The sequence below is a fragment of the Pleurodeles waltl genome, chromosome 3_2, assembly GCF_031143425.1.
Source record: "Pleurodeles waltl isolate 20211129_DDA chromosome 3_2, aPleWal1.hap1.20221129, whole genome shotgun sequence".
Taxonomy (NCBI): Eukaryota; Metazoa; Chordata; class Amphibia; order Caudata; family Salamandridae; genus Pleurodeles; species Pleurodeles waltl.
The window spans coordinates 70,676,794-70,702,175 of NC_090441.1; the positions used below are offsets into that span (position 1 = coordinate 70,676,794).

Here is a 25,382-nt window from a genome sequence, read left to right on the forward strand (position 1 = left end):
AAAGATGGCTATAATCAGAAAAGGCATAACATGCTTGCAGTGAAGAGGGGCTCATCTTTCCCTTGTTGTAGGAGCCTTCTTCGTGATTTAAACTGCACTGTCTATTCAATTTGGAAGCACTCTGCAGGCAGCCATCTAAAGAGAAAGAGACCAAAGTGAGACTCTCTTCCAAAAATTTATCGCTGCCACCTGCCCATCAGTGATTTGGGGTCCAAGCGTGGCTTTCTTTGTCACACAAATATAGTGCAGGGACAAGAGATGTTTCGTAGGAGGCTGTCATAGCAGTAGTGAATGCCAGGCTGTCTAGTTTTGATTCCACCGTGTGCCTCTTTAGCCACCACCCTATACTTCCTGATTCTTATTCTTACTACTGCAGTTTAATTTTCATTCATGTAATCCCCTTTTGTTACTGTTTCTCTTTCTCTTCGACCTTCTATATCCTTTTCTCTTTTTACCTGGTTCATAATCTGATGAGGAAAATGAAACCTGGATCCACAAAAACGAATCCAGGTGGTTGTCACCTTCAGCCACCTGCACAAATTAAGCATGAACCCAAGGCTCTGGAACAAAGGGTGAGGGGCTAGCTGGCTGATTGTAGCTCCTTTGGACTAGAAGAATTGGGCTCATTGCCACACTTTGAGCAAAAATCCAGGCCTACCGTGTCTTTCTGTTCTGTGGAGACCACTGAGGTCTCTTGCGCAAGAGCTGGACGCAGTCAGTGCAGTGCTGACTGACAGCAGGATCATCATTTTGTATGCACCATGTCTATGTACTCAAAATGATGCCAGTGTGTTTGAAACTATTTGTAAAACCAATTCAACTATTTTCATTGGTTGCTAATAGCCTAGAAATGCAACATTTGCCACTATTTTCCCAAAGGTGCCTTCAGTTTTCATCAGTTTTATTGTACAGAAGTTACTTAAAACACCATTCCTGAAGAATTCCCAATGTTCCTTTCTAACTGCGCGTTTAGTGAGACAATTTTATACTACTTATCAGCACTTTGTCAGGTATCAGCCACTGGGGCAGAAATCTCCCTACGGCAAAGAATAGGGAAAAACCTAAGTTTATTACAGTTTTTTTAGAACGTGAAGAATATATTTAATGTTCAATAATAATGCTAAATGATTTTATATGTATATTTATTTTAAATGTGAAATTATATGTAAAAAAGTTACAACATAATTAGCATAATAAAAAAGCAAATAAACCTATTTTTCTGAAGTTTAATTTAAAAAATAGTCCACTTCAAGTAAAAAAAAAAAAAAATGTTATGTGTTTCAAAGTTTTAAAAGTGATGTATAAAATGAATTTACATAATTTAGTTTCTAATATATATGAATGATGCATTATTTTTTAGATTAAAAAAGGTAAGTAACACATTTTAACATAAAGTAGTAATTGTTTTATTTTTAGAATTTTAACATTAGTTCCTGTGGGGTTTTATTTTAAGTCTCTATCTTCCTTATCTATGAGAGGGCGTTGCAGTATCTGTGAGTGGCGATGAGTGATGCGGGACTTGCTCCACCTCTGAGGTGGAGGCAAAACATTTATTTATGTGAGCAGAGATATCGGCATTCGGGCCGAGATCTCACATATACAAAATAGGAGAGCAGAGACCTTTACACTTAGCTATGTGACTAGTATTTTATAGTGCATTAGTAGTACTGTTGTGATACTACTAAATCTATTACAAAATGCAGTTTGTGACTAGGCCCCAATGTTTCTAGTACTTGTCCCCTTTCAGTTAAGAAAAGCATGTGTGGTTGGGTCAGCTTGCTTTAGACCTTCAGCGCTGGGATGCCCTAGGGTAGCTACGCGCTTTATAAATGCATAAAACTAAACTAAACTAGACCTGGTTCACTGTAAGTTCATTTCTATTGGAGCCCATGTGCTTCTGTGCAAGTAGGATTCAACATGAAATGTGCAATTCAGCTAAAAGTGATACTGATTTTAAAAACCACTTGTGTAAAGACTTCTTTTTGGTTACTTCCTGTGGTGACATGATTGTCTTGTTCTTGACCTTTTAACGTAGGGTTTGGCTCTGCAATAATTGAAAGAAGTAAAACTTTTCCACGATGATAGAAGCTGACATACCAAAAGCAAAAAAGCACTATAATATGATAAAGCTATTACCCATCAGATAGAATCCTGGCCTCTCCAAACAGTGAGATGGTCTTAATAAGCATCTGTCATTGTGGACTTCGTTATGTTTCATGAGTTATTGCCAACTAAATGTCTTAATTGATCTTGATGCCATTCATTCTACACCCTTCTGATCAGCGTTTGTTGTTGAACCGCTCTGTTTTCTCCGTCCTCTATTTTCCCCCCACCTCCGTTTGTTGTTTTTCCTTTTATCTGCTCAAATTCTCCTCCACATCCTGTTCTCTTTCATAGGGATGCTGCAGACCTTGTGGTGCAGGGGCAAGGCAAGTTTGAAGAGCTGATGGTGTGCTCTCATGAGATTGCGGCAAGCACTGCACAGCTGGTGGCTGCCTCAAAGGTATTTATTTTGTGTCTTTTCCATACAAGTCTGCGAACCAGTGCAAAGTACAACCTAATTGAGGTAATTAAACAATCATGATAGAACAATAGACCCAGCAGTGCATTTAGTACAGTGGCTGATGAGGCTTCAGTGTGAGATGGTGAAGTTGAATTTTGGAGGAAGGAACAGAAATGTTGTAGAACATTCTAAGAAGGAAGATGTCTGATGATCTAATACAGGTGTTAACTATTGTCTGTGTTCACTACACCAACTCTTCCCTGAGGACTAGCAGGGAAGCTTGTAAGGACAGGAAGGCTTCCCTATTTATATGATAAGCCCGTGGCACGATCACCATGCATTGTTGTGCTGTTCATTTCACCATTCCTTTCGACTCCGTATGTTTTCCTATGCAATCACTAGTGTCACAGGTCTCCTTTCAGGCAGTCATCTGTGTTTTCTAAGGTGCTTCCCAACAGAGTTCTAGGTTGGTGGGCTGTAGGGGTCCTCTCGAAGCAGTACTCCTTTCATTATTGGTGACTCCCATCCTCAAGACCAGATGATGACGTCACTGACAGTCCCTGGCTATGAGTCTGCCTGTGGCCCCTCTCTGTTTAAATGTTTGTAGTCCATGTGAATTCCTGTGTGCCTTTAGGTGTGTATGTGAGGGCAAGAGTGTGGTAGTATTTGAAACCACGAGGAGGGAGTTTCTCAGTTTTGGGTTCCCATGTATGCATGGAGCCCCAGGATTTGAGCGATTCATAGGTTTAGTGAGAGTGGGTTGTCTAATATTTCCAATTCCATGCATGTCCTCCTGTGTTGCACTGCACCCCATTCCTCCCCACTGCATTTCTGTAGGCATAGGCCGAGTGTGTGTGTGTGTGTAGTTTTGAAATTGCATGACCTTCAGTGAAACAGGAAGTTTTCTTAGTGTCTATCTTCCCTGGGCCTAGCCAGTTCCAACAGGGAAGTTGGCCAGACAGATGAGACACACAACTGACCTATGAACAACTGACCAATGACATGGCTGCTTCAACAAACCTTCTCAAAAGAAGTTGCTGACTCACTGGCTGCCACCCACATCCTGTGCCCTTTTCCTAAAGAAGTAAATATAAATATAAAAGTTCTTAATCCCATATGTATGGGGTTGGTTAGAGGCCATCTAGATCTAACAGACACAGCAGTGGCCAATATGGAATGCCTGAGGTCTCCAAAAAATCTAAATAACTTCGAGAGCATTCTGTGAACTGCTTTCTACAAATTCCTGTTAACCCCATTTCTGTTAGTTGCTAGCTTCTCTCAAGTAACACTATCCCGTTTCTTCTTTCATGGCAGCTGTCAGTGCCATAATTTTACTTCAGAAAACTTTGAGCACAGCCCAAACAATATCCTTCCCCATTTGTTCTTCCTGGTGTAGCACCAGATATTTGCTAAGCATTCCTGGACAACCTTTCAGTTGACTAAAATTAGCGAAGTTCACAACAGAAGATCCAAAACTAATACATCAATCGGGATGTGAGCGGAGACTGTTGTAGAGCCTACTTCTCAGTGTATTGTGGTTCCTGTAAGGAATAAGGTTAGGTGCATATGGGATTAAGAACTTGTATATTTGAAAAGTATGTGTAACCCTTCTCCTTGTGCTGGAGCGACCACACATCTCTAAGGCAGAGATCCTCCCATCTGCTCTTTAACCTCCCTCTCGTGTAATCGGGCAAATCCTGATCAGGCTCATAAGGAAGAGACCCAAACAAAATTAACCAAATATCATGTCTCAGTTAAAAAACAAAAAACCTAACACATACAAAAGGCATGGGATGTATTGCTTAAAGTAAAGTTCATATGACCCAATTTAAGACACAAACCTGTGCATTTTGCTCCTCATGATACATGCCTACGGAGAATGCCCATCCCTGAAAAAAGACGTTGTTTGCCCTCATGTGGGACTACATTAAGTGCAGTTGTTGTGGTAAGATATTGGGCACAAGCTTGATCTCGTGAATAATTTGATTATTTCAAGTGTCTTTACAACAAGATCAAGACATTCACTTTTTATGTGTTAACATGTGCGTAAAGTTTTGTTTACAGGTTTATGCCATTTGTTTAATATGTACACTAAGTGTTAACTATATTGTTGGAGACAAGTTTCTAACAATAATTAGGTACAACACGCTGTCAGATGACCATGAGTTCTTATTACAAGTATAGTTGTAACTATTGATGGCAAGTGAGGGTATTATATATGTTTGTATATTTATTTTTATTAGTTTTGCAAAAATGGTACATAAGTCAGTACTCTCAACTGTGTACTAAAACTATCCTCCCCCCCCTTTCCCCACGGTACATTTTCTTACAGTTGCAGTACATGTGGGTTTCCAACATGGTGGGTCTCCAACACATCTCCATGGAGCCTTCAGTGTCCCCTGGGCTCCCCCCAGGCCCGCCTCTGCCCCTATACACATGCCCCCTACGAGGTATATAAGCCCACTGCAATTATCCTTATGTCACCAGCATTGCCTCCCATCCACCCCATATCTTTGCATATTTCTTTTCATTGCCTTTGCCTCTACCTCAATGCACTTCTTTCTTCAGTATCCGACATTTATCCATGCCCTCCCACCATTCTCAACATCCCGGAGATGTCCCCGATCCACTATCAATGTCTCTTTTAGCCACGATGTAGCCAAGATTTATCAGTAACTTGTGGTATTTAGTATGATCAGTGTGTCCCCGATGGTTGTCTCTGGATGCACCTCCAGGGGAATGCCCGTGATATGCTCCAGTGGCTGTCCCACCTCTCTCCAGAAGGGCTCAATCCTGGGGCAGTTCCATAGTGTGTGGTAAAATGTGTCTTCTCCTCTGCACCGTCGAAGGCACTCCGCTCTAGTCGCCCTCCCCAACCTGCAAAGTAGGGTACGGGTGTAGTAGACCCGATGTAATATTTCAAGCTGGATTAGCCTGAGTGATGCAGGTATGGCCACCTCCGCTGGGAACATAAGTGCCTCCCCCAGTCAGCCTCCTCCTAGTCCTCACAGTCCCTCCTCCATTTCTCCCACGAAGCATCCGGGGGGGTTGTGTGTGAGTGTATTATATTTGGTTTGTTTTTATTCTCCCTAACCACCACTCTCGTTGTTTCCTTCCTCCTTCCAAACCGATTCAAATTGGCACCTTTTTTTTTTAAACTTAAAATCTTTCTCACAGTTATCTTACCCTTGCCATTGTCCAGTCTCTGGCACTGCAAACTGTCATTTTTCATCAAAGCAGTGCGAGATTCTGAGGGGTCACTCACAAGCTTTATCTGGAGGTCAGTTTCAGGGTTAGTGGTGAAATATAATTTGCCATTGTCCAGTCTCTGGCACTGCAAACTGTCATTTTTCATCAAAGCAGTGCAAGATTCTGAGGGGTCACTCACAAGCTTTATCTGGAGGTCAGTTTCAGGGTTAGTGGTGAAATATAATTTGCCATTGTCCAGTCTCTGGCACTGCAAACTGTCATTTTTCATCAAAGCAGTACAAGATTCTGAGGGGTCACTCACAAGCTTTATCTGGAGGTCAGTTTCAGGGTTAGTGGTGAAATATAATTTGATCATGACTATTGTAATTTCCTTGAGGTTTTTTTAATTTCTTTTTTATTTTTATTTATAAGCATCAACTAAAGAATTACAACTCTATGCACCATCGATGATGGTACATGTGTTGGGATCATTAAAATCATTGTAAAATAAATCTATGTATAACTCCAACATTATTAGCAGTACCAACAATCGCCTGCTTGATTACCAATCCAGCTTCTTATCATGCTACAGCTCAGACAGCTATGTTCAAATAATAGGCGATTCCATCCTGACTAATGACAGAGTTAACCTGAGCCCCCTTATACTTCTGGATCTCCCAGCCACCTCCTGCACTTCTGATCGTCCCCACACTTATCCACACCCTGACGTTTCAGATGTGATTCACTGGCAGCGTTATATACTGGTTCCCCTCCTACCTATCTAAACAACTCTAGTTTGTTCACATTGGCACCTCAAGGTCCTGGTGATCGCCTGAGTCCCTCAGAGTTCCATCTTGTCCGCCCCTAATTTCAACCTCTAAATGGAGCCTCTTGAAACTCTACTCATTGCTAAAATCAAAATTTACCAGTACGCTGATGTCACACAGCTCTTAAATACTCCTGAAATTCATCTCCTCTGTCAGACATCCAATGCATCAAATACTGGCTGCATTTCATCCAGATCTGGATGCACAGCATCTGATGTAAAGCTCAACACAGCAAAGACAAAATCCCTACTATTGACCAGGAGCAATAAGCAACAACTAGTTCAAACCTGTTTTCAAATCAAATCATTAATATTTATAAAGCGCGCTACTCACCCTTGCGAGTCTCAAGGCGCTAGGGGAAAAAGGGGGGGGGGGGTTACTGCTGCTCGAAGAGCCAGGTTTTTAGGAGTCTCCGGAATGCGGAGTGGTCCTGGGTGGTCCTGAGGCTGGTGGGGAGGGAGTTCCAGGTCTTGGCTGCCAGGAAGGAGAAGGACCTCCCACCCGCCGTGGAGCGGCGGATGCGAGGGACGGCAGCGAGCGCGAGGCCCGAGGAACGGAGGAGACGGGTGGGGGCGTAGAAGCTGAGGCGACGGTTGAGGTAATCCGGTCCCTTGTTGTGGAGGGCTTTGTGTGCGTGGGTGAGAAGTCGGAAGGTGATCCTTTTGCTGACTGGGAGGCAATGCAGGTGTCTCAGGTATGCGGAGATGTGGCTGTTGCGGGGTACGTCGAGGATGAGGCGGGCCGAGGCGTTTTGAATACGTTGCAGGTGTTTTTGGAGCTTGGCGGTGCTCCCAGCATAGAGGGTGTTGCCGTAGTCCAGGTGGCTCGTGACAAGGGCGTGGGTTACGTTTTTTCTAGTGTCGGCGGGGATCCAGCGGAAGATCTTGCGGAGCATGCGGAGGGTGAGGAAGCAGGCGGAGGACACGGAGTTGACTTGCTTGGTCATGGTGAGAAGAGGGTCCAAGATGAAGCCGAGGTGGCGGGCGTGGTTTGCGGGGGTCGGTGCGGTGCCGAGGGCCGTGGGCCACTAGGAGTCGTCCCAAGCGGACGGGGTGTTGCCGAGGATGAGGACTTCCGTTTTGTCAGAGTTCAGCTTTAGGCGGCTGAGCCTCATCCAATCTGCGACGTCCTTCATGCCCTCTTGTAGGTTGGTCTTGGCGCTGGCGGGGTCCTTGGTGAGAGAGAGTATAAGTTGGGTGTCGTCGGCGTAGGAGGTGATGATGATGATGATGTTGTGCTTGCGTACGATGTCGGCGAGGGGGCTCACGTAGACATTGAAGAGTGTCGGGCTGAGTGATGAGCCTTGAGGTACGCCGCAGATGATCTCGGTGGGGTCTGAGCGAAACGGAGGGAGGTAGACTCTTTGGGATCGGTTTGAGAGGAAGGAGGCGATCCAGTCCAGGGCCTGGCCTTGGATCCCGGTGGAGCGGAGGCGGGTGATTAGGGTGCGGTGACAGACGGTGTCGAAGGCAGCCGAGAGGTCGAGGAGGATGAGGGCAACTGTTTCACCGTTGTCCATCAGGGTTCTGATGTCGTCTGTGACTGAGATGAGGGCGGTTTCAGTGCTGTGGTTGGTTCGGAATCCGGTTTGTGAAGGGTCGAGCAGGTTGTTGTCTTCCAGGAAGGTGGTCAGCTGTTTGTTGACGGCCTTCTCTATTACCTTGGCGGGGAAGGGGAGGAGCGAGATGGGGCGGAAGTTTTTCAGGTCGCTCGGGTCAGCCGTAGGTTTCTTTAGTAGTGCGTTGACTTCGGCGTGTTTCCAGCATTCGGGGAAGGTAGCAGAAGAAAAAGAGGAGTTGATGACGGCCTGGAGGTGCGGGGCGATGATGTCGTCGGCTTTATTGAAGATGAAGTGAGGGCAGGGGTCCGATGGAGCGCCCGAGTGGATCGAGTTCATGGTGGTTTTGGTTTCTTCGGTGTTGATGTGGGTCCAGTCGTTGAGGGTGATGGTCGGAGGTGTGGGTTCGGTGATGCTTGGTTGGGTCTGGTGTCCGAAGCTGTCGTGGAGGTTGCTGATCTTGCGATGGAAGAAGATGGCGAGGGAGTTGCACAGATCTTGTGAGGGCGTTGGCGTTGGAGAACTCCTTGACGATGCTAAAAAGTTCTCTGCTGTTGTGGCTGTTTTTGTCCAGTCTGTCGGTAAAAAAGTTCCTTTTGGCAGCGCGGATCAGGTGGTGGTGTTCGCGGGTAGCGTTCTTGAGGGCGGTCATGTTGTCAGCGGTGTGGTCCTTGCGCCAGGCCTTCTCGAGGGCGCGACAAGTTTTCTTCGATTCTTTGAGGGTGTCAGAGAACCAGAGAGGTTTTTTGGTGTTGGCCTGTCGATGCGTGCGTTTGAGGGGAGCAAGGTTGTCTGCGCAGTTGGAGATCCAGTTCGTGAGGCTGAGGGCTGCGTCGTTGGGGTCGGTGGTGAGGGTGGGTTGGTTGGCGGCGAGTGCGGAGAAGAGTTGCTCTTCGGGGATTTTGTTCCACTGTCGACGAAGGATGGGTTGAGTGCGGAGGTGGCGGGTCTCGCGTCAGAATGTGAAATGTACACAGCTGTGGTCGGTCCAGTGTAGAGCGGAGGTGTGGCTGAAGAAGACGTGTTTGCTGGCGGAGAAGATGGGGTCAAGCGTGTGTCCGGCGATGTGGGTGGCGGTGTTCACCAGTTGCTTGAGGCCGAGGTTGACGAGGTTGTCGAGCAGGGTGGTGGTGTTGGGGTTGTTGTTTTGTTCCAGATGGAAGTTGAGGTCGCCTAGGAGGATGTAGTCCGGCGAGGCGAGGGCGTGCGGGGAGATGAAGTCGGCGATGGCGTCGCTGAAAGGGGCGCGCGGTCCGGGAGGACGGTAGACGAGGGATCCTCTGAGGGTGGTCCTGGGGTCGGTGCGAATCTGAAAATGCAGGTGTTCAGCGGCGAGAGGGGTGTCTTCGGTGGAGGTGGTGCCGCTGATGGAGTCTTTGAAGACGATGGTGATACCTCCTCCTACTTGGTTGGTGCGGTCTTTTCTGGAGATCTTGTAGCCTTCGTGGATGGCGGTGGCGATGTCTGGAGCAGAGGAGGCGTTCATCCAGGTCTCCGTGATGAACGCCTCCTAACGTCATAACGGGGAGTAAATGTTCTTTTGATGACATGAACTTGAAAGGATTTGAACCCCAGCTTTCACTCATTTACACGTCACTTGCAATTTTAGTGAACACCAACCTGAAGCAACACATTGCTAAGACAACCAAGAACACCTATGAGCAGCTCTAAACAAAGTAAAACAGTTCCTTCCAGAAAGATACTTCAAAACTGCTGTTGAAGTCCTTGTGCTCTTACTTGTGGATGGTGACAATACCCTGCTGTATGACCTCCCAAATTCCACATGTACCTGCTTCGAAGTTACACTAACACGCTGCTGCATGGCTCTTCAGACGCCTGAAATAATATGACCCCTACCCTGATTAAACTCCACTGGCTCCCTTTACTAGTCCACACCACCTTCAAAGCCAGCTGCATCATCTACAAAGCCAGCCAGATAGACACCACCACTTCTTTGGCTTACAAGCTCAGTACATCTGGTGGACCTCGAAAAACCCACAGCCAGGACACAACCAGACTGGAGATGTAGAAGTGCAAAATGAAAAATTCAAGAGACAAGCTTTAACTATTTCTGCATCCAGAATTTGGAACAACATCCTTGCAACCATCAGAATCACTTCAACCCTGCTCCAATTGAGGAAAAAGCGTAGAAGATGCACCTGTTCAAATATCACTGTATCACAACAAAGTAATAGTCCGCCTTTCCTTTCAAACCTCAACTTCACCTCTGGTCACTACTAACTGTATCTTTGCCTTGACCCAGTCTAGCACTCCGCTGCCTTATCGTGCTGCACAAATATCACATACATACATGCATACATAGTAGAAGTAGCAGTCTAGGTCTTCTAGAATTCTGCCTGTGAATCTGATTGGCAAAGGCAAACACAAAAAAGCAGTTATATTATCAGGGCTTTCATAACGGGGAGTAAATGTTCTTCATTGCCCAAGCCAGTGCTTTTTCAAGGCCACAGATTTGTGCTTCAAAATTAATAGAATTTGTTTATAAACAATTTAATTGGTTTTCTGTGCAAAATGTTCACATCATATTCAGTTACCATAGTGCAACAGCTATTTCTTGCATCTAGAGTATAGCAAATACAGCAAGCCACAGTGGAGCGTGCAAAGTAACTGAACAGCCATCAAGTAAAATGAATAGATTTTAATGCATGCCTGACCTATTAATGATGAGGCATCTAACACTACTATAACTGCTAGATGGTGCCAAATGCTGAAGCTGCCATGTTTTCTCTTTACCTGGTAGAGGTTTTTTTTAGCTAAGAAACAGGTGCTTGTGCTATGTGAGGCCCTGCATGACATTTTTTACCAAGGCCCTGCTGAAACGTCTGACATGCCTCCCTATAACTAGCTAAATAAACATAATGTACACACTATTTATATGTTTGTATCATAAGTGTTGGTTATCAATGGCACATGGGCAAATGTCCTTTCAATGAAGTTTAAACTCTTAAATCGAGTCAGTGGAATTGATCACAGGTGGTAGCAGATTACAGTGAATTGGTCCTGATAGGCAGGAAGATGATGAACACTGCCAGCACCTCAAGGTGTTCTCTGAAATTTGTGACTAACATAGCTAAGATTTTAAGTAGATCTGTTGCATGATAAGGCATCAGAGAGCTTGCTGAAAACCAGGACATTCATTGATTTGAATGTTAATATCAGTAGTTTGAATATAGCCATATTTTTGGTTGTGAGCCAATGACAGTAATGATGGTGTCAGTAGACAGAGGTGGGAATGTGCTTAGGGAGGTTGAATAGAGTCTGGTTAGCAAAATTTAGAGAGGTGCAAAGGAATAGTTAAGGTAAAACAGACGATTATTTAAGTTGTCAAGTCTACTAAGGACGAGTGAGTTAATGAGTGTTTGACCTGTATGGAGTATATCACTTAGCTGCTGAGGTGGTTGTGTTTGTGATGAAATCATCCATGAGCTGAAGAGTAGACCAAGCTTTCTAGCCAATGAGGTGAAATTCTGTGGCAGAAGAAAATAGGATGGTCAGAAGAATAGGTACAGTGAGGAAAAAAGTATGAGCCTTCAGTTATGAAGAAGTTAATCATGAACAACCATAAACATCCAGTGTTGGATGGCTGTGAAGCAGTCAAACATGCATGCCTGGGATATGTGTACCCTTTTTGTAGAGGAGGAGATGATGTTCTGGTGCATACTGTATCTACAGATTCTGCACTGTTTGAATATTTCCAAGCACTAGACTGGATCCAGAAACTTCTAATAGCTCTCCTGACCTGTTAGGTAGTGCTGGCTCCACCTCGGCCCCAAAAGCAGCATTGGTGTGATGCCACTGGATTCATTTAGTGCCACTCCAGAACCCTGATGTCAAGTTCTTGTCCATTTTTTCTGAGTCATTAGAGTCAACGATTAGGTCAACATCCTATCGGACACGGATTTGTGCTGCAGCAATAGAAGTTGGAACTTTATTAATTCAAAAACCTGTAACCATCCTTAAGAACGTGGAGGGAGTGTGGGATTGGTGAGGAATCTGCAGATAGAGAAGAGTATCCACTAGAAAGATTGTTACCAAAGGTAAATACATTTTTGTTGTGATGTATACTTTTACTTGCAGATTCCTCTCCTTTTGAAAATCTACTATAGCAGCACCTTCACCTATGGGGTGGGTCTGAAGGACTGGTCAGATGAGGAAATTCTGCAACACGGAACAAGAAAAATAGCCAGCATTCTCATTCTTGAAACCAAGCAATAGTGCTTTGCAAAATTGCGTAGGGAAGCCCATGTCACTGTACAGCAAAACTTTGCCACAGGAACACACCTGGATAGTGCAGATGTTGAAGCCTTCTCTCTGATTACATGAGTGTGCACCCCCTCCAGTGTTTCCTTCTTAGCAAGGGTATAACAGATTTGAATGCAGAGGACACTTTTGCGTGAAAAAGTCCTCTTTTGGGCTGTCTTGCTCTTTCTGTTGTGTACATACCCGAGAGCTAGTCATCAGACATGAATTTTTTTTTCAGGTTGAGGACTTACTGACAACCTTATGGAGTGGACAGAGGAAAGTGGGAGGAGTAAGGAAGTGCCAAGGCTGGAATGGAATCACCACCTTAGGCGGGAAAGCTGCTTTAGTGCACAAAACTATTTGGTATAGGCGAATGACCAGAAAGAAAAATGAAAGTAGAAAGAGCTGGAAAAAACCTTGAACAGTGTCCTCTATGCAGCCGTGCTGGGCTAAAGAAAAGGTAAAACAGCACATCAGCCAGGTCCGTCTTCAGAGGGTCCACATTTTGCTCTGCACAGCATGCCATAAAATAGTTTCATTGTCCTGAGTAGAATGATATGGGGGAGGGGCTGATAATATAACATGTCCGGCAGCAGATCAAAGGAGATCTGATTTCCCTGCTGAGTCCCAGACATGAAGGTGGAAGGGGTGTAGAACCCGCCTCTTCAACTAGGAGAGGGGATTTTCTCTGAGAGATAGTTGTTCTGGAGGATACAGAGAGAGTTGTAGGAGGGCTGCTTACTACACCTGTCTTGGCTAGTCCCGGATGATCAGAGTCACTTCGGCTCAATCTTGGCACAGCTTTCTCAATACCTAAAGAATTAATGGTATTAGCGGAATGCGTAGTAAAGTGAAAATTTGACATCAACTGAAACATCCCCAGGGCACTCTGCAACAGAAACTAGAGGGCACATAACTGTGGGCAGTGTGCATTCTCGTAATTGGCAAAGAGGTCCACCAAGGAGTAAAGATATTTTCATTCACCCTTGGGTGGAGATGCCATTGAAGGTCCGCAAGATAACGCTGTCGTTTCTGGTGTTCAGAGAGCCTGCAAGATGGTTGGTGACCAGCTAGATGCCATGTACCTGCTCCCAGGTCTCTGGGCTTCTTAACAGAGGTGATGAGACCCCACACCTCCCTGCTTGTTGATGTAGCACATTGTGGTCAGGTAAGTCAAAGTGAACAGATTGGCCAGGAAAGGAAGGCAGGAATGCTTTCAGGGCCAATTAATTGCCCGCAACTCAGGTATGTTGATGTGCTAAACCTGCTCTTATGGAGACCAGAGGCCCCGGCATGGATGTCTCCATCACAACTATGGCCACTGCTAGTGTAACATTGTATCAGACTCTCCCCTGCCAACCACTAGAGCAAGCCCACAGCAGCAACAAACAGATTACAATAGTGTCTGACACATAGGGGGTCATTCCGACCGGGGACCGCGGATGCACCGCCAACAGGCTGGCGGTGCATCCAGGCCAATTCTGACCGCGGCGGTAAAGCCGCGGTCAGAAAAGGGAAACCGGCAGTTTCCCGCCGGTTTTCCCCTGGCCTGAGGAATCCTCCATGGCGGCGCTGCAGGCAGCGCCGCCATGGGGATTCCGACCCCCTTCCCGCCAGCCTGGTTCTGGCGGTTTTGACCGCCAGAACCTTGCTGGCGGGAACGGGTGTCGTGGGGCCCCCTAACAGGGCCCCACAAAGATTTTCAGACACTGAAAATCGCGACGGGTGCAACTGCACCCGTCGCACCCTTTCCACTCCGCCGGCTCCATTCGGAGCCGGCATCCTCGTGGAAGGGGGTTTCCTGCTGGGCTGGCGGCCTTCTGGCGGTCGCCCGCCGGCCCAGCGGGAAACTCAGAATTACCGCGGCGGTCTTTTGACCGCGCTGCGGTATTCTGTCGGGGGAACTTTGGCGGGTGGCCTCCGCCGCCCGCCGAAGTCAGAATGACCCCCATAGTCTCTGTGTTGAAACCACTGTAGTCAGGAGCATCATTGGAGAGCCCTTGTGCCAGCATATATGCCAGTTGCGTTCAGGAAGCCAAAAGACCAAGCAGGCAAAAAACCATCCACCTGAAACATTGGAAACATAACGTGACAGTCCTGGAGGAGGAAAAACCTCTCGAAGATGTTATATCCAGTACATTTCCCAATGAAAAGGAGGTGTTGAGGGGGGTTCTAGGTGAAGTAAGGGTCAGTTAGTTAAAGTCAAGGTCAAACAGCAGTGATGCTTTAGCCTTCAAGTGGTCTGACAGCAGCCCCAAAAAGCTAATCCCAGCCTCTGATTTATCTCCGTAAAAAAAGTGTTGTCCAGAGATTTTCATTTTTGATTAGTGTTTTTGGATCATTAGAGAAGGAATTTAGCTTGGGTAGACATTGCTGATCTGGGCCAAATTTTTCCAGACATCATTTTTGAAAATGGCGGATGTGTTGCAGTGATGATGTAATATTTCAGGAAGCATGAGGCCTATATACTTCATTTTGGTGTCAAAACATTGGTTTTGAAGGTCAAGTAGTCTTATAGAGACTGAAAATAACTCCTTAGAGCAACCCTTCCACCATTTTCCGAAATGGATCCTAAAGTAGAGGAAGAAGAGATATCTATAAAAATGAAACCAAGAATAATGGTTTTAATCCTTTTATTTATTCACCAAATAATGTTTTTGATATGAATATGAAAAAATATGTTTATCACTTCTGTTTTAGACACATTTACATAGTTCACTTTATTTATTTGTTTCGGCAATCTCTTGTGGCACATTTGCAGAATGTTGAACATTTGAGAAGAACACATCAACAGGGACATCTTTTTTTAGCACAGGTTTTGCAAGTACATTTACGTGTAAGTTCTGTGGGTAGAGGCTTTAGAAATTTTATATGTTTTAGCACCCTATCAATATCTTCCCAACCAAATTCACACAGATCTTTCTGTACATATGAATGATCAAAAACATTTACACATCTTCTGATCAAGTAGAAAGTTCTTCTAATGTGTCCACGCACAGAATATGACATCGTTGGAAGGTCACTTAGCAGGACTGATTTCTTGAACTCACTGAACCAAAGATCATGAAACATCTTTAAAGTCACAATCTTCTTCTGTCTCAGCAAATCCTTTTAGAAACGTCATAGGTTCAGCAGTTAAAGCTCGAAGCTTTGTTCCAATTTTGCTCATAGTGTCATCACCGATTAGAATATGTGCGATTGTATACGACTTGTAGCACTTGTTGTTAAAATGATAAAATATTTGATCCTCTTCACTCATCAGTTTCATTCTATTGTGAAGTTCGTCCTGCCATATTTCTGCAGCATCTCAAACTCTCTTCTGTCCAGCCGCAGTTGATGTTCGCTTTTCTTTCGGACTAGTTTAGTATATGAGACATTTTTCTTTGTTTAAGGAGTCCTCAGATTTTGTAGTTAGCAACGCTCTGTCAGGAGATAAAGATCCTCTACTACCACCTGCTTCGCTCATGTTTACGAATCTGAATCAACGGAAAACCTGAAACAAAAACAATCTTAAAATAAATTAGCAATACGATGGCTAGAACACATTTTTGAAGGATTACTCTGAGGAGTTGTTTTCTGTCTCTATCAGACTACTTGACCCCCAAAACCTATGATTTGATACGAAAATGAAGTATAATATGAACTATTACATAATCACTGCCATTTTTAAAAATGTCATCCAGAAAACATCAGCCCCAATTAGCAATGTTTACCCAAGCTAAAATACTTCCCTAATGATACAAAAACACAAATCAAAAATGGAAATCTTTGGACACCAATTTTTTAAGGAGGTATATCAAAGGGCCAGGACTAAGCCTGCCTTAGCAGCTAATTGCTGAGTTTCAGCAACACTGAGATTCCTAAACTGTGCAGATGTGCTGCAACCTCCAACATCAACTTTGTGAAGACGCATGATGATGATGTAAGTTCGAAAGGGAGGATTGCAAAATGGTAGTAGGTGGACCATAATGCAAATTCTAGGTACCTCCTGATCGATTGTTGTATCAGTATGTGAAAATATGCATCTATAAAGTACAGGCTACGCATCACCATTTTCACCATTTCCCGCAAGGCATTGGGTGTACCTAGCAAGCAGGCATTCTGCATTTGTGGATCCTAGGGCTACCAGCGAAGAAAACTTTCTTGCCTTCTGCATCCAAATTTTTTGCACTACCTGTCAGTGGAACCCTTGGGAACAGCACTTTAGAGTCTGCTTGATGAAAGATGCAGCCTGCACCACAAAACGTTCTGGTGTGGGACTGGAAAAAGTAAAGCAGAATCCCATGGAGCCAGTCTGTACCGGCGGCAGTAAACATGCCTGTGACTGGAGCAGAAGCGTGTTTGTCCCACACCGCCTTGAGGGGGCAAGCTGGGCCTTCTTAAATAGAAAGAGCATTTTGACTCTGCTGACTAGGCTATAGGGCCTCAGTAAGTATGATGGGCCTAGCCCCCACTGTGGGTAAGGGTGGTTCCAGCAGCTCCAATATCATCCTAAGAGTGGCATGGAAAGTAATCTGCTGTATCTTAGGTTTCAGAAGGCAGATAATTAGCTGCCTCGCTGCTCTCATCATAAACCTATGGCATTATCTCAGACCAAGGTCCAAGTCTGAACCAAAGCTATCCTCTAGGTTTTGCCAGTATTGTTGGCGAGGTGTGGGTCATGGTTGGGATTTCTTCCTGTACCTAGCTTCTTGAGCCAGTCTCTGAGCCTCCTTCTAGATCTCATCAGGATGCCCTTGATTTTATTTTAGCTGTTCCTGTGGAGAGAACAATGTTGGTGGGACTGCTGGTGTATGTGTTGGATTCAATGGTGCTGGTATTGGTGCTGGTGGAGTAACCACTGGCAAGGGGCTCTGTCAGTGTGGCTTGAACCAACATGGGAAATCCCCAGGGGTTGCACCAAGGGTGAACGCACACCCAGTATCTCCAGTGAAGCCCCGGACAGTCCTGTATGTTCCACAGGGGGCTGCTGCATTTCTAACAAATGCCATTATTGCATGTAGGAACTGTGCCAGATAAGGTCCTTACACCAAAAACGCCAGGAAAACTGGAATGGGTGCTGTAGCCAAGACTGGCATCAGAGCTGACTCTGTTAAGGGGGCCAGTGCAGGGCCAGCATGGGAACTCAGGACAGGCCTTGGAGCAGGCACCCAAGGAAGTGGTGGTACTCCAGGATGAGATTCTTTGATGGGAGTGATGTAGAGTAATTCCTAGGAGGACTCAACTGAATGAGTCTGTCGATGGGACCCATCTCGTGACCTTGACTGACATTGAGATGAACTGTCATCCCTTCTCCGTACGCCTCTTCTCCCAAGATGACTTGAATGATGGAGAACAGCATGACATTGAGGCCAACTCATGCCTGACCCTCATTGTGTGTGCTCTCAGCAACTTAGTCTCCTGGTTCTTGATGGATTTAGCATGCATGAGGCCACATTGTCATGTTTCTGCTCCGGGCACCACAGGCAGACTATGTGGGAGTTTGGTATGAATATTTGTCCATGACAAGAGCGGCAGGGCTTAAACTCGGGTTTCTTAGGGAGAGGCACTTCCTAAGCACTGCACAAAGCTGAAATATATTTTTTTAGAAAATCATTGTAAGAAACCGCTATTGATCCACATAAAAGGCCACAATGAAAAGGAGGCCAAGACTGATCTTTTGGGATACTGACTAGGTGCAAGATAGATACAAATGTGTTAGAGTCTCACACCGCCATAAAAGAGTGGCTCGAGAGGTGGGAGGTGAACCAGATATGAGTTAGGACAGTTATGCCTAGTTAATAAAGTGAGGAAAGTAGCATGGCATAATTTACGGTGTTAAAGGCAGTGGGTAGATTCAGGAATATAAAGAAGGATGAGTGTTGGTTGTGATGTGCAGTGGTAATGAAGTTAAATCCATTCGTACGGCTCTCAAAAGCTTAACGTGTAGAAATTGTAAGTGGATACTTAATTGTTGAGACTTGCGTTCACTGGAAGTGTTCAAGGGAGTTTGAGGGCTCTCAGTGAAATCTTGTGAGTAATGTGGGGATGAAACCAATAATGAAAAAACAAATACATCTGTTATATGGCATCTGCAAGGAACGTCTTTACCCTTAATCGAAAGTCACTGTAAAGGAGGAAGAAACCACATGGAATTAGAGGTTAGGCTCAGATGGGAATAGAATTGGCTGAGAGTTAAGGCATGTGTGTGACTGATTATCTGATATAGGAATTGGAGTGATTGGTACTCATAGATGTGTGTTTATGGAATGCTTGACTAGGATTTGTATCACTGTTAGAGAACCTGTGGGAGTTGCGAGCCCTGGGGTGGTCTGGTTAATGACCAGTGTCCTTTATGGTTGCTATACATTACTACTGATGCCCAGGGCCAACTGAATAACTCCGTTAGTCCTTTATAACTTAAAATGTATCCATTTTGAACTTTTCTAGGCATGTAACATTTCCTTTGTGCTACTGTTGTAGGTCAAAGCCGACAAGGACAGTGCAAACTTAGCAAAGTTGCGGCAAGCATCTCGAAGTGTGAACCAGGCCACAGCCGGCGTTGTCACATCAACAAAGTCTGCAAAATCTCAGATTGAGGAGAAAGGTAAACATTCCATTGTGTGCTGTGCATTGTAGTTCCTCCTATTCAGCATACAGGTTTCACTCTGAATGCTTTTTTAAAATTATAATGTGGAGAGGTATATTCATGGGACAGAGGACGATGAATAGTAGGTCAGCTGCCAGAATTAGCCTAACCGGATGGTTGAATGGCTAGGAAGAGAAGTGTTCAAGCAGTTGATATGTAAAACAATGGTTCTCATAGATACTTCTAATCGCACAGCCCTCAGCTTTAGGTGCCAGACTGGATGTGGAGAACTTTCTCAACAATGTTCTTGCGCTCTGATATGTGGCACCATGTGCCTCTGTGGTGACTCTTTTCCATGTCAAAGTGAAGGGTAAGAACCAGTTTTGCTCACTGACACCATACCTGTCTTACTACGCCCCTTCGATGCATATCTGGAACGCCTCTCCGAATTTTGCCACATATCTAACAACTTGTGTGTTTAGGGACGATGTCTGCATAGCAACAACAGGATTTAACTCATGCCATGACTGCAAGAAGCAGATGTTGGTTACGGACTCACAAAATGCGTGATTGTCGTGCTTGGGCTCTGGTCTCAGCTCAATACATGTGCTCTCACTTACCCAGCGGTGACCCAAGAGGTGAAACTCTTATTTTGACGAATATAAGAAGAGGTCCCAATCAGAAAATAGCCCGCTCCAAGCCACAGGGTCATTTGCAATCTCATTCCCACAATAAGTCAAAGATGTACCATAAGTACCAGAAGACTAATCCCATCACTCGAAATCGGATGAGAAGGTGCAGGACCTTCAATCAAAAGTTCATGCCCCACAAGCTTCTGCTTACTCCCACAGTTTGTCCCGGTGCACCCCAAATTCCCAGGCCATTGGCGACCTCATTTCATGATGCAGATTTTTTTAGATGCTTCCGGTTCCACCAGTTGAAGCTGTAAAGGGATCCCTCTGTGCCTACTGACCCCATAGGTCTCGTGTGCAGGCTCATTGTGCCACTAGTTTATACTTGTACTCTGGCCCCACTTCGGTGCTGGCAACCCAGGACCTGATCCCTATCACTTGTAGCCTCACCCTGATCCATCATCAGCTCTCTCCAGTTGATGTTGCGCTATGAGCTCACAAAGGTGGATCCAGGCTGTAATCCAAGACTTCTACCTCCGAGCCCAGTACTATGAAACACTGGAGGCTTTATTTGGATCCTACTCTTACATTGTTCAGGGTATGCAAAATGTTCCTTGTGACACTGATGATGATGATGATGAGGAAGCAACAACATGCTTCCTTTTCAGTATGCTGAAGATGGGCGGTCCCTGTACTTAAAAAATGCCAGTGGGCCAGATACATCCCCAGAAACTGAGCTAAGCTAGCCACTTGAGCCACCAATAGAAGAAAGTGTCTCTTTCACAGTAGCTGTGCAAATGGCAGCAGAAGGGATTGATTTACAGTTGCCTACTGTTGAAATTAGGGTAAATGTGATAACGGAGATCCTTCTACCAGGTCCAACTTCTGTCCCATTATTGCCATTTAAAGAGGCTCTTACGGGCACCCTTAGGGCCACTTCTTCCAACCTGTGTTAGGGCCCTCCAGTCAGTTGACCTGTTGACATGCATTATGGGCCGCACCCCATCACCCCAATTTTCTTACAAGACTACCTAGGCCTTAAAGCCTAGTGGTACAGATGTCAACAAGTAAAGTCCCTCCTAATACCTTCCTAACCAATCTTACAGCTAGAGACTTGAAATATATTGGTGCCTTGATAAAGAGAGAATTCTTTTAAGCCAGCTTGGGTTTAAGATCCTTGAACGGTTGTGTTCTTTATTGTACACTTATGCTTTATGGGAGCTGGCCAGTGAAATCTTGCTGGACTTCCTGGAACACCTTAGGGCCTTTTTGGCACTTACAATACATGACACAGCAAAGTGTATCTTAGGTGTAGGTTTGGGCACCAAAGGTTGATTGGGCAGAGTTATTGGTTTTAGTGTATTGTTTAGAAGGCATGGCTGGATGTGATAAGCCGGATTTTCAAGGGATGTCCAGGCATCCCTTATGGGCATGCCCTTTAATGACTTTAGATGGCCTGGAGAGAAAGCTGATTCAGCGCTCAACCAATTTAAGGACATTTGAGCTACAGCACGATCCTTGGGACTCTTGTCTGCCACCAAAATGTTCTACTAACAGTATAAGAAGTTTAGTGGCTATTGAGGGGGGGTTGTGTACAGATCATGCCAGCCTTCCCAACTTGTGCAGCATCAGGCCTAGTCCGTTCATGGCAGATGTCATGGTGGCAACCAAGGCTGCCTGCCCCAACAGGGACAGCTCTCCTCAACCTCTTCATGTCCTTCAGCAGCGTCAACAAAACCACTTGAACTTGCCTCCACCGGCCAGTATGAGGCAAGATACGGTATTGCTCCCTAGGTGGGGAACCGTTTGTCAGCCAGATGGGTATTACAAATCATTCAAAAAGGCAACACCCTGCCTTTCATTCCCTTCCTAACCTATTTTCCTCCCACATCAGAGCAACCGTCAGCAGACCATTCTGCAGACTTTCTTCAAGAAGTCGACCTTCTGCTGGCGAAGCGTGTCATTGAGCAAGTGCTGGTTTTGGAGAGAGGAGAACTAGGTTATTGGGTGGAGGACGGAGACCTCAGGGCACTGAATGCCTTTCTGAGGGAAGACAAATTCAGGGAGCTCACGCTGTCCCAGATTCGTCCTGCTCTGGACTGAGGATACTGGATGTTGTCCCTGGACCTGCAGAAACCCGTATTTTTTATATACCCATCATGCAATATCACAGGAATTATCTGCGGTTCATGGTGGGGACAGAGCATATCCACTTTGCAGCTCTACTCTTTGGCCTTACCTTGGTACCTCGGATGTCTTTGAACGTTATGACTGTGATCTCTGCCCACTTTTGGAGGTCCGGGATATATGTGTTGCTGTACTTCCATGGCTGACTACTTCAGACACCCTCACTGCAGAGAGTCATAGACCACCTCTCGGTGACGGCCAAACTCCTGACATCTTTGGGGTTTATGTGCATCCTCCTCCTCCTCCCACCAACTGATGGCATGTGTGAGCCATGCAATGGAACTTCAGGTTTCAGTAGCCCAGCGTAAGCAGCTCTCCCACCATGCAGCTTACATAGGAGATGGCTCAGGATCTTCCGTGGTGGCAGACAAATGCCAACCTGACCTGTGGCTGGCCCCTATCCCTTTCCCACCTCGACTTCACGATGCAACAGATGTGCCACTGCAGTAGTAGTCGTGTCAGATGGTAGAGGTGGAGACCAGAGGCCTTACGCGTCTGGCAGAGAACCAACTCCACATTCATCTTTTGAAGCACCAAGCTTCAGGCAATCCACCTTTCTCTAAACACATTTCATCAACCAAGGGCACTATTGACCAAGGGGAGGCTGGTGGAACTGACTGCAAAAATCAGGCCTAAGTTGGGGTCCTGTGTCCAGAGGCCCTAAGCCTATGGAAGTGGCACATTTCTGGTAGCCAGCCACGTAGGAGAGTCTCTGAACTCCAGAGCAGATAAAGCATCTGCCTCCTAAAGAGACAAGGGGCATTTTGACTAGTAGGATGTGGCCTGGTTCAACCTGTTTGCCATCTGGAGAACACACAGTGGCAACTCATTGCATAGTGGAGTTTCCCCCAGGAAAATCACTAAGATGCACATTCCACTTGCAATAGAACACCTGTCTCCTTTATAGGTTCCAGCCACTACTTTTCCTGCAATACGTACTGAGGAAAGTCAGGACAGACCGGACCCAGTTCATCTTAATAAACCCAGACTAGGCCAGAAGAGTTTTGTACCTAGTGCTCCTAAGTATAAGATTTTGCCTTCCAAGTCCAGCTACCCCTTTAGGAGAGCTCCTATTTCTGTTACAGAGACGCATCCTGCACCCTTGTGTCCACAGCGAACACTCATGTGTGTGGAGATCAAGTGGCAATAGTTAAATGTGTTTTGTCTGCTGAGTGCAGTAGTTGATGTTCTCCTTGAAGCCCAAAGCCTTTTGGTCTTCCTGCTGGCAAAAGTTTATTGCCTGGTGTGGTGCTTGTCATACTATCCTTGCTGGCCAAATGTTTGTTTGGATGTATTGTGTTTATTACCATTACTCCCACCTGTCAGCCTTTCTCTGTTTACCTGATAGACCACCTTTATTTAAATCACGTGCTGCAATGCATTTTATCACAGGTCTGACTCGCATGTTTCAACCAAACAGTTCATTGTGATGCAATGGAACGTAAACTTAGTGTTGACTGTTCTTAGGTGTGTGCCATTTGAGCCAGAGCACAGTTGCTCACTGCAACTACTGATGCCCAAAACACTGTTCCTAATTGCCATCACCTTTGCGTGCAAGGTGAGTCGACTGTAAGCACTTTTAGTGAAACCACTCTACACAACCTCTTTCTTTGGATAAGTTAGTGCTGAGGGCCAGGGCGGACCTCTTGCCCAAAGTTCTGACAGATTGCCATGTAGGCTAATCAGTCACTCAAAGTAGGAGAAGAGACTCCATCTGCTCAACTGTAAAATAGCACTGAAGCCCAATTGACCATCTTGTGGATGACCAGCTCTTTTTATGATTTTCTGAAGCAAAGAAAAGTAAGGTGGTGCAGGAAAGGAACATGTTAAGATGACAGTCCTTTGCATCAAAATTTGATATGCGCTGACTAGGAAGCAACCCCATAAATACCCTCCAGCTAATTCTGCTAGGGCCAAGGCTACTACGTCAACATTGGCAAGGGAACTTCCAGTTTTGGACATCTGCCAGGCTGTGTTTGGGCGTCACAAACAACTGCTGCCTTATTAGCTAGTTCCGATGGAAGGGAAATTTAGTCCCCTCAGTTCTCCAACCTTTGTGGCCTGCCTGTATCCACTCCCTGGATACGCCACCTTCGGGAGATGTCAGGTGAGGAATCATTGATTACAACAATTCGTCAGAATAACATGTTATTTACCTTCAGTAAAGTCTTTTCTGATTGGTACTCTTAACTGTAGATTCCTCACTGCCTTCCTGCCAACCCTTTCTGTGGACTCCTGAACATCATATTAAGTTTCCAAGTTAGGTTTTGGCACATTGTCACGGCAGCCTTTTTGTACACTCTGCGTGTGGGGGCACAGAGAAATATTTAGAATTAAACTATATCAGAGACTGGGCTTTTGTTGCAGTCGTCCCCGCAATTTTTGCCCAATATTTGATGTAACTTTGACTGAAGTGCACTGGGTTCCTGCTATCCAGGTCCCCAGTGCCAGTGTTCTTTTCCCAGAACTGCACACTTGTTCCCCAGTTAACAATACCTTTGGCACTCCTGTAAGACCCTAGCAAATGGTACTCCCAGGTACCTAGGGCATGGGTACCAGAAAGGGTCTCTAAGGGCTGCCTCGTGTATTGTGCCATTTCCCGGCCCCCTACCAAGCTCATGTAGACTGCCATTGCAGGCTGCTTGTCTTGATGCAGCTAAAAGTGAAAACACAACATGGCACACAGCCTGTGTGCTATGCCCACTACACTGTATGCAATATATGTAAGCCACCCATACAGCAGACCTTCCAGCCACAAGGTAGGGTGCGTCATATTACATGTGTGGATATATCTGCAAGAGCAGAAATGCCCGGCTATATCTTTGTTGAATCTTAGACATAGTAAATGATCAGGAAAGCCATTTTAAGTACATGTACTGGACATTGGTCAATATGGGTTCCCCAGCTACATGATGGTTTTACTGAAACTGGGGATGTTTGGTATTAAACATCTAGTATTAAAAAACCCTCACTGATTCCAGTGATGGATTTATTAAAACTTGCATCCAGAGGGCACCTTAGAGGTGCTCCTGAAAAACAATTACTAGTGTGCTGGCTGACTGGTCTTAGCCAGTCTGCCACCAACAAACACGTTTCTGACCCCTAGAGGTGAGTGCCTATGCTCTTGGGCAGACAGGAACAAAGCCTGCTCTGGCAGGATGACATGCGAATTAGCATTCCAAGACAGTGGGCTTCAAAGAGCCCACTGCCTTTGGTATGCCAATCTGGCTTCCCTCAGATGTGAGAAGAAGAGCACCCCCTGGACCAGGGCCCATTTGATGCCTGGACAGGCGGGAAAGTTAGTAGTCAGAGAGGCGTGTCCACCTTCCGGTCAGTTCCACCCTTAAGGTGACCTACTTGATGTGGACATTACATTTGAAAGTCTTCCATCTCGGTGATGGCAGAACTAAGAACTCTGGGACAGGGTTTTGCCCACTTCCCACAGAAAGTGGTCATATAGGGGGCATAGTGAGCCCAGGGGTATGTAGCCCATTGGCTTCTACACTACACTCCCCTAACACCACTAAATTCAGTATTTAGGGGAGCCCCTGGCACCAGAAAATCATATCCTGCCGACCTGAAAGAAGAAGATGGACCCTGAAGAGTTGCAAAAACAGAAGACCAGCAGCTGGCTTGACCCCAGCTCCACCAGCCT

At 45.6% G+C, this 25,382-nt stretch overlaps 1 protein-coding gene across 1 annotated transcript in view; it reads left to right on the top strand.

The window, feature by feature from the left end:
* Positions 1-25,382, top strand: part of HIP1 (huntingtin interacting protein 1) — a 375,550-nt gene that overhangs the window by 304,148 nt on the left and 46,020 nt on the right. The window contains exons 27-28 of the mRNA XM_069226771.1: positions 2,398-2,503; positions 18,803-18,926. Of these exons, the coding sequence (XP_069082872.1) occupies positions 2,398-2,503; positions 18,803-18,926 (230 nt within the window). The remainder of the gene's footprint in view (positions 1-2,397; positions 2,504-18,802; positions 18,927-25,382) is intronic.